General features: G+C 44.5%; 1 protein-coding gene across 1 annotated transcript; it reads right to left on the reverse strand.

Moving 5' to 3' along the window:
- Positions 1–311: 311 nt before the first annotated feature.
- tfa (transferrin-a) lies at positions 312–7,474 on the reverse strand. The gene is made up of 17 exons (XM_038964058.1): positions 7,340–7,474; positions 7,077–7,228; positions 6,270–6,372; positions 5,808–5,999; positions 4,927–5,056; positions 4,669–4,724; positions 4,331–4,494; positions 3,465–3,615; positions 3,187–3,350; positions 2,785–2,881; positions 2,639–2,659; positions 2,328–2,489; positions 2,067–2,220; positions 1,831–1,898; positions 1,409–1,590; positions 884–1,076; positions 312–789 (listed from the first exon to the last, which is right to left on the reverse strand). Exons 1-17 carry the CDS (start codon positions 7,377–7,379, stop codon positions 743–745), a joined length of 2,076 nt encoding a protein of 691 aa, XP_038819986.1. The 5' UTR covers positions 7,380–7,474; the 3' UTR covers positions 312–742.
- Between the last annotated feature and the right edge of the window lie 2,549 nt (positions 7,475–10,023).

Genomic DNA, 10,023 nt, shown 5'->3' on the forward strand with positions numbered 1-10,023 from the left:
GAAAAAGGGTCAACACTGCAAATATTGACTCTTTGCATCAACTTCATGTACTTGTCAATAAAAGCCTTTGACACGTATGAAATGCTTGTAATTATACTTCAGTATTCCATAGTAACATCTGACAAAAATATCTAAAGACACTGAAGCAGCAAACTTTGTGGAAATTAATATTTGTGTCATTCTCAAAACTTTTGGCCACGACTAAATATTCGCATGAGTGTTCATGAGAAACCATAGCTGGGTACCATGTCTGACAAACTAATAAAACCTATTACTTTATAGATGTACATCAATAAAATTATTACAAAAGATAGCTTGTGAAAAAGGGTACACTTTATGTCAAGAAAGTAAGCCAAAGCAGTTGGCCAATTCATTGAACAACAACCCAAACAAATGTGACTTGGACCTGTGTTTGGTTTGGTTAGACTGCAATTTATGAGCAGGACGGCGAATAAAAAAGGTGATTTTATTATTTCAGAAACCTGTAATCTCCTAGAAATACTACCATAACCAGTTGTTTGGTTAACAGTTCAACTACAAGGCAAACAGTAGTAGTAATTTAGCGTAATTCATTTAACACTTGTTTTATCAAAGGAATGTAAAGCACATTTTCATACAAGATTGTTTTGTTGTTTTGTACAAAACAAATTCTCAACTGTTTCATCCACAGTTACTGCTTAGGTTTCTTGAGTGTTGAGGGGTTGGGAGAGCGAGTGTGTGTTTGCCACAAAGGTGAGCTCCACTATTCCTTCTTCTGGCAGGAATGGAAAGTGCATGCCTTCTCCAAATCTGAGGGGGTAATGGGAGAACAGGTTTAAGCTTTATATGCAGATATGTCCTTTATACTGTGTGTGTGTAAGGTTGTCACGTAATGGGACTCTACCTGGGGTACTGTCGGAGCACTCCCTGAGCGATTGCATGGCGATCATGTACTCTTTCCCAAGGAAATCCTGGAATTTGGTGCCGCTTGGGATCTCCTGGAGACACTTTGTGGAATCCTTGAAGAGCAAGTTCTTTCCAGAATCTGACTGGAACATTTTAAATGAGGAATCGCTGCCGCTTGAGCCGAACTTGGCCTAAACACAGGGAGAAAATATTTACTTGGTGGTTAAATCAATGATAAACCTTAAATTATATTTTAGACTATTTCTTACACTAAATGTGTATTTAATAGATCCCCCCCAATGAACCAAAACTGATCTTAGATCAGCTTGGGGATCATGGGTGGAAATGGGAAAACTGGAGGGCCACAGTATGCACAGGCTTATGTTCCAGTGGGTTAGTGCTGGGCTGAGACAAAACCTTAAACTCTGTATCCCTCTAGTACTAGAGTTGCTCATCCTTGGCTAAACTGACTAAGGAGTTGTCTTAAGTAGAAACAGATCTGGCTATAAGTCTTAACACCCACCTGCAGCTCCAGAAGGATGGACACAACCTCTCCACGGGTCTCTGGGCGTGTTATCACAGCATGGGCGGGCACCTTGGCCAGGTGGCACTTTTGGAACATTGTGACTGACTGGGTAGTACCATCCTGGCAGAGTAGTTCAAAGTCAGAGGACTTCAGGTCCTTTGCCCAAACTGGACCATTACCTACAGGGAAGGATGGATAGGATAGAAAGGAGAGAGTTGAAGACTTTGTTTTCAGATACAGAGAGCCACAGATACAGAGAGCCACAGATACAGAGAGCCATAAAAAGTGTATGAGAGAAATAACGATGAGTTGAGATTCATCTATAGGAGTGAGAGGAGTGAAGCGGAGGAGCATGAGACAGATAGAGAGATGAAAATATGGCAGCAGAACATCTGTATGTGGATAAGAAACACACTTACCATCAGTGCTCTCTGGTACAATAGTGTGTTTAATGAAGGCAACATCTCCAGCATCTTCAACCAGACATCTGGAAGGATATACCAAGACAGACCATTAGATATATAAAATAGTGAGAAATATAACAAACAAATATATTTTGTTTTGTATAGTCCGCCATCACTATTAGAAAGATCCTGGTGAAGGACTCAACTATCAGCTCCACTATTGAATCGACCACTGTGGTGGCGCCCCCTACCTGAAGGCTCCAGTATAGCCGTAGTACTGCTCTTCAGAGCTGGCTTTGCACTTTGCCTCATCTCCTCCCACGGCCTGCCCACTGCCCTTACACTGGGCACAGAAGGGAGAGCGCACCTCAGATCCAGGAGCACAGCCCTTACTGAAGTACTTAGCTGAATACAGGAAGGAGACACAGTATGAGATATACTACATTCATAGACATACCAGTACACAAGTATAGAATGACACATATTATAAACACACACAGCTGCCCACTCACTGAAGTTGCAGTCTCTAGTCTCCTTGTGAATAAGACCCATGGGTATGTTCCAACCAGCAGTCCTGCCCAAGCCGGTGTGGCATGACCTCTTGCCCTTCAGGGTTTTCCAGGTCACCCCAGATCCCTTCTTTACCACCGCAACCGCAAAGTAGGATGACGCCTCTGAGAGGATACACAGAGGGAAGAGGTGAAAGAGAAAGTCCAGCACTAGGCTTGATCGGTGTCCGGGAAGCCGGCCCAATATATCTTACTGTAGCATTATAGTATGGTGTGTGTTTGGTGAGGGAGCAGGTGTAAGCATGTATACTTACCACCAGGGGTGCTGCACAGACCTGTGAGGAGAGAAAGAGAAAATCAGCATGTTAACATTGTTGAGGCAGAGCAGGAGAGGATAGAAAGGGAGAGGGGAAGACACATCGATGATATTAGTGTGTGTGTGTGTGTGTGTGTGTCATACCTGCATCATACTGCTCCACCATGACAGGGACCAGACCACATTTTCCAGCAGTGAACACCTCCCCACCATCCACCGCTATGGCATCTGCCTCTTTACGCTGTGGAAAGAGAAAACAAAATAGACATAGCGGAAAGGAAAGAACGAAAGAAAATTAGATTAAGGGAATTACTTGTGAAAGAACAAACTATAAGGTGCACATAGCACCTTGTTAATTAAACGTTTTATCCACCCCCACCCTCTAATAATAATATTATATATAATTAGCAGACGCTTTTCTCCAAAGCGACTTAGTCAAGCGTGTATAAATTGTTTACCTATGGGTGGTCCCTGGAAATGAACCCACTATCCTGCCATGCTCTACCAACAGAGCTATAGAGGACCTCTCTTCTCCCATAGCCTTACCATGATCTTCTTGATGCATTCCTCCACTGTGGGTGCATCCTGGCATTCGATCCTGGATTCACCATCTGCGAAGCTGTTGATTGTCCAGGCGTCACACTTGACCTTCTCGTTATGGCCCACGGCACACCATTTGATTGCCCTGGAGGTGGCACCTGTGGCCTGCGCTGAAAAGCAAATGTTGGGGAGACAGCAATGACCTAACAGTCTAAGACGTGTGTGTGTGTGTGTGTGCGCGCTTGTAAAAGTACACGTGTGTGTGCGTGCATGTGTGGCCTCACCTTTTGTCAGGGAGCGGATAGTGCTCATGTACTCAGCTCCCAGGTAGATGGAGGAGTCAGTGGTCATTGGCAGCTGTACTAGTTTCTGAGTGGAGTCCTTGAACATCAGGTTCTTGGCTGCATAACCATCGGAGGAGAACAGATTGAAGTCCTGTTGGGGTACAAATGAGTGAACACACATTCTTGTGTGATTTTGTTCATCCTGGTGTATCTGTCAGTGTCAGTTGTGATGTTTAGGGCCAAGAGTTTATCCTGAACATGTGACCTGAGGTGGAAACACTCTGGGCCCCCAGGTCACATGGTCAGAAAAGACTCCAGGGCCCTTATTCAGAAAAATCTCAGCGTAGGAATGCTAATTTGGGACGCGGGGCCTCATTTATCAAGCGCGTGTAAATGTCTCACTAAATTCTGGTGTACGTGGAGCTTCTAGGATTTGTGTGTGCAATAAAGTATTTGGATTTATCAAACTTATGGCATGTTTTCATTGATAAAGCAGAGCCGTACTATATTTGTGTGCTCGTGAACGAGTGTTACAACCCCGCCTGGAAATGCCCTCTCTTCGCCTGTTGGAACTGGGCCATGACTGTTTTTAAAAGCACAATGGCAAATTTGATCACATTTCTGTACAGTTGTGCGGAGAATGTTTAAAACTTCTGCTGTGAAAAATGTATGCCACCTATAGCGAGTGTCAAACAATGGCCCCGCATTCTGCAAGACTGATTGTTCAATAAACAATGTAAAAGTAAATGCTGCAAAAGCTTGATAAATGATGCCCCTGGTCATATTCTTAATGCTCTATAAGGCTCAACTGATCCTAGATCAGTACTCAGGTGACAGCGATGACAGGTGACAGTAATGTCCAGTACCCTGACGGCCACCAGCTTGCTGTAGATGCGATCGGCCAGGTCAGGTTCCTTGCGGCTGACCACAGCGTGGGCGGGTACTCTGGCCAGGTAGCAGGTCTTGTAGCTGTCGATGGGAGCTCTGGTGCCATCCTTGCACAGCAACTCATAGCTTGCCTTCTCTGCGGCTGCAAGCAGGTAATAGGAGGTTGTATAGTAGGTGACGTGTGAGTGGTTTGGACAATTACACTGTAAGCATTAACATAGTTTGCCACAATTTTAATTGTAATTCTAGATCCAGAGTTTGCATTTTACAGTTGTAATTCAATATCGGTATGCTAGCTAATGCTTTAAAAACTCACCAGGTACAGCCAGATGCTTGATGAAGGCAACGTCTCCAGCTCCGTCCTTCAGGCACCTCGTGAGGCAAAAATACACACAGTTAGTGACCAATCCAGAGCAGGTAGAGGGAGATAGAGAGTACTGATAGAAGAAGAAAGGAGAAAAATATCTGCCGATTCCAAATAGGGTAGATTGAGAGGTATGGGTATACAGAGCATGGAGTTATTCAGAGATGGTAATGGTGTATCTCGGAGGGGTAAGAGGAGACTGGTACTCACTGGAAGGCTCCGGCATAGTCATAGTAGGGCTCCTTGTGAGACCTGGAGCAGTCTCCCTTACACAGCTGGCACAGTTTGGAACCCTTAGTGGCTCCTGGAGCACAGCTGGCATTGAAGAAGTCACTCACCGCTGCAAAACAAATACACACACACGCAGACTATGAAAACCCTATAATTGGATTAAGCATACCAGCACACAGTCCCTGTACAGTATATTCAGAAGGTGCAGCATATACAACACATACTTAACCAACTGACAGAGAGGAATAAACACAACAACAATCCAAACATTCCCCTCTGGGTAACAATTGACTACAGCAACTGTTTAGGCCAGCAGCATACCACCCTGCATCCCACTGATGGCTTGCCACTGAAGCTAAGCAGGGTTGGTCCTGATCAGTCCCTGGATGGGAGACCAGATGCTGCTGGAAGTGGTGTTGGAGGGCCAGTAGGAAGCACCCTTTCCTCTGGTCTAAAGAAATATCCAAATGATTGGAGACATTGCCCAGTGAGGGTGCTGTCTTTCAGATGGGATGTTAAACGGGTGTTCTGACTCTCTGTGGTCACTAAAGATCCCATGGCACTTATCATAAGAGTAGAGGTGTTAACCCTGGTGTCCTGGCTAAATTCCCAATCTATCCTTCATACCATCATGGTCACCTAATCATCCCCAGCTTACAATTGGCTCATTCATCCCCCTCCTCTCCCCTGTAACTATTCCCCAGGTCGTTGCTGTAAATAAGAATGTGTTCTCAGTCAACTTACCTGGTTAAATAAAATAAAAGATAACTATCAAGTTTGAGATGTTGATTATTACACATAATAGTCCCTGCTAGATTAATGAAATGAATAAACTACCCAAAAGCACTGCAGCCACTCACCCGACTCCACAGGTCTGTCATCGATGCCGGCCCATTGGATCTGGCCCGCAGTCACCAGGGTACCGATGGGAATGTTCCAGCCTGCAGATTTGCCCAACCCGGTGTGGCAGGACTTCTTGCCACGGAGGGTGAGGAACCCAAAGTCAGTGTCCTTTTTGGCCACGGCCACAGCATAATAGCAGGTGTCAGAGTCTGATGGACAGGAGAGGAGCCATCAATACAGCGTTCAGAAAGCAGATTCAGACAGAAACCATTTGATCCGATTCAAAGTACAGAATCAACTTTCTGTTGGCCTATCTTTGCAACTGAAGTGCTAAGGGCCATTGTATGCCCAGTCTCTTCCATTCACTAATAGACATAGATTCAACATTTCTCTAAGCCTTATAAAGAACAATATGTATAACATATTCAATTTAACAGAAAAAGTAGAGGAAATCTTGAACTTGGTCTTGAGATGCTTACCCTCACCATAGTCCTCTGCAATGATGGGCTGCAGGTCGTAGGGTTGGAGGCCAGCGGTGTAAATATCTCCTCCATCCAGAGTGATGGCATCAGCCTCACCCCTCTGGCATGGAGAAAGAGAGACATCCGTGAAGGAGAAAGAGAGAAAACACTCCAACAATAGACCTGCACCTCACAAGGTTGTTAATGCAAGCGGATCAGCTGGTGCTGGCTGGAAATTACAGATGGGCTGCTATCTATTCTACATGAGACTAGTCATTTGAACCTTTTGTCGAACTTCAAGAAACTATCCCTCAAAAATAAATTGTAAACTACAACATGCACAAATAAAAGCTCTCTTTACGTTACTGTGGCACATCGAACACACCGACAGCGTCTTGCATTTTGGTACACCAGAACTACATTCACTTCCAATGAAACGCTGCGTCTGCCTTGCAGCATTGCGTTGCAGAGGCAGTTGCAGTGCATTCGGTGTGGTGCATACGTTGGATTTATTGAACGTATGCGTCAAACTGTATGCGTAGAAGGCTTGACAGAAATGGTAGCAGAAGGTGAATGTGGAACTTTTTTTGCATACATATCCAGATGATGCTGCTTACTATTTTGCGCAAGGACCCTGTAGGTGCGATCAAAGCGTGATAAGTCACCATGCATGTTCCATGTGCGTAACGATGCAACACCATTGAGTTTTGTATTCACTGACCTTGCTGGCGCAAAGGTAAAACGCACAAGACAGAAATGACAAAAGTTACACATTAAAATACTGTTTAATAGTAGAGATTCTGATATAAGTAGTTAGTCTCTCACCTTGATGGCTTTGATGCATTCAAAAGAGTCGTCCCTCTTCACGCATGAAAACTGCGCCACGTTGGCTGTGAGGTCGTGGCATTTCAGCAGCTCTTGGTCCGACTTTACGCACCATCTAACAATTCCCTCAGCTGGGGCAGCATACGCCGTAGCTGAGGACAGAATAAATGCTATGATAAAATTGTGAAATACAAATTAAAGCAATCAATGTCTATTGATATTTTTCCATGCATAAATGTCTTTGCATGTATAAACCCACTTACCGAGGCACCCCAGCAGCGCTGAGACGAGAAGCAGTTTCATGTTCTCGAAGTCTCCAAGTCAACAATTCCCGGAGTGAAAAAGCAGGCCGTTTTAGAAGGCAACTCTGGCTTTTATAAAAAAAAAAAAATAGGCTGGTGGGATCCATGGTGGGCTGACTTAGCTGAAAAGAGGCCATAGTTTGTTTAGGGTTTCCCAATATGTTACATGGCGCGTTTAATTGTTCACAGGCGGGGTGGGCGCGCGTGCCTCACTCCCTGTTTGTGTGTGTGGTTTTGTGTGTACTCAGACTTCAGACATTTCCACATAATGGAAATTCACAAAATAAATAGTCCTACATTAAGCAATATCTCATGTTTTTCAACTGTTATTTCAAAGCAGTCTTCCAATCTACAAGTGTTTGCAGCATAGTCATCATCACTAATCAAAATGTTGAGCAATGTGTAGTTCAGGCAAAAAAAGGCACAGGTGTATCTTTTCTTGAGAATTAGGGCAAAATTAGATTAAATTGAGTGTATATCCTGCCAGTTCTACAAGGCAGGTAGCCTAGTGGTTAGATCGTTGGACTAGTAACTGAAAGGTTGCAAGATCAAATCCCTGAGCTGACAAGGTAAAAATATGTACTTCTGTCCCTGAACAAGGCAGTTAACACACTGTTCTTAAGCTGTCATGGAATATAAGAATTTGTCTTTAACTGACTTGCCTAGTTAAATAAAGATAAAATAAATACATTTGGGAGGAGAAAAAAAATACAGAGAAAACAACCAAGGGTTTGTTGAGTTCCCAAAAGCTTCTGGGCACTAAGATCAAGATGGCACTAAATTCTCACTTCTGAGGATGAACCTTTTCTTATCCAGCTTTTTCAGACTGGTGAGGTACAGCAGATGGAGTAGAGGGGGCAAGCATGTGGACACGCAGATCCACGAGCAACTGCTGCACCTCATGATGAGTTCATATTTTTTTGTGGCTCCCACCCCCATCAAAGTTGCCCATCCGTGTTCTAAACTCAGCAAAAAAAGAAACATCCCTTTTTCAGGACCCTGTCTTTCAAAGATAATTTGTAAAAATCCAAATAACTTCACAGATCTTCATTGTAAAGGGTTTAAACACTGTTTCCCATGCTTGTTCAATGAACCATAAACAATTAATGAACATGCATCTGTGGAATGGTCGTTAAGACACTAACAGCTTACAGATGGTAGGCAATTAAGGTCACAGTTATGAAAACTTAGGACACTAAAGAGGCCTTTCTACTGACTCTGAAAAACACAAAAAGAAAGATGCCCAGGGTCCTTGCTCATCTGCGTGAACATGCCTTAGGCATGCTGCAAGGAGGCATGAGGACTGCAGATGTGGCCAGGTCAATACTTTGCAATGTCCGTACTGTGAGACGCCTAAGACAGCACTACAGGGAGACAGGACGGACAGCTGACCGTCCTCGTAGTGGCAGACCACGTGTAACAACACGTGCACAGGATCGGTACATCCGAACATCACACCTGCGGGACAGGTACAGGATGGCAACAACAACTGCCCGAGTTACACCAGGAGCCCACAATCCCTCCATCAGTGCTCAGACTGTCCGCAATAGGCTGAGAGAGGCTGGACTGAGGGCTTGTAGGCCTGTTGTAGTAAAGCAGGTCCTCACCAGACATCACCGGCAACAACGTCGCCTATGGGCACAAACCCACCGTCACTAGACCAGACAGGACTGGCAAAAAGTGCTCTTCACTGATGAGTCGCGGTTATGTCTCACCAGGGGTGATGGTCGGATTTGCGTTTAACGTTTAAGGAATGAGCGTTACACCGAGGCCTGTACTCTGGAGCGGGATCGATTTGGAGGTGGAGGGTCCGTCATGGTCTGGGGCGGTGTGTCACAGCATCATCTGACTGAGCTTGTTGTCATTGCAGGCAATCTCAACGCTGTGCGTTACAGGGAAGACATCCTCCCTCATGTGGTACCCTCACAGGGTAACATCCCACAGCAAGAACTGGCAAATCTGGTGCAGTCAATGAGGAGGAGATGCACTGCAGTACTTAATGCAGCTGGTGGCCACACCAGATACTGACTGTTACTTTTGATTTTGACCCCCCCACCTCCCTTTGTTCAGGGACACATTATTCCATTTCTGTTACTCACATGTCTGTGGAACCTGTTCAGTTTCTGTCTGTTGTTGAATCTTGCTGTCGGTGGAACTTGTTCAGTTTATGTCTGTTGTTGAATCATACAAATATTTACACATGATAAGTTTGCTGAAAATAAACGCAGTTGACAGTGAGAGGACATTTCTTTTTTAGCTGAGTTTACATGTAGGCTACCTGCCTGATGGACTCCATATACATTACAACAGGTGCTATAGGTGGAAAATTGGTGTCTCAAGCAGCAGTTTACCTTCCCCCATAGATAGCACCTGCTCATAATATAGCACTGATCAAATAACATGTACGGTAGTCTTGTGTTACCCCGAGTCATGCTCATTGCATCTCTTTTTTATGTCATTGTCATGAATAGTAGTTGTCAAGCAAGCACAGCAGATAGTGCCACCATGCACAAATGCATAGTTGCACCTTTGTTGTCGGCAGTTGATTGCTCAGTTTCATGTCTCCACTCTGTATTCTACCATATAAGTGAATTACTATGTCGCTACTGTTTATCTTGAATTGAGAGTAAATTCCCTACAGCCCA

Source organism: Salvelinus namaycush, chromosome 25 (genome assembly GCF_016432855.1).
Source record: "Salvelinus namaycush isolate Seneca chromosome 25, SaNama_1.0, whole genome shotgun sequence".
Lineage (NCBI taxonomy): Eukaryota > Metazoa > Chordata > Actinopteri > Salmoniformes > Salmonidae > Salvelinus > Salvelinus namaycush.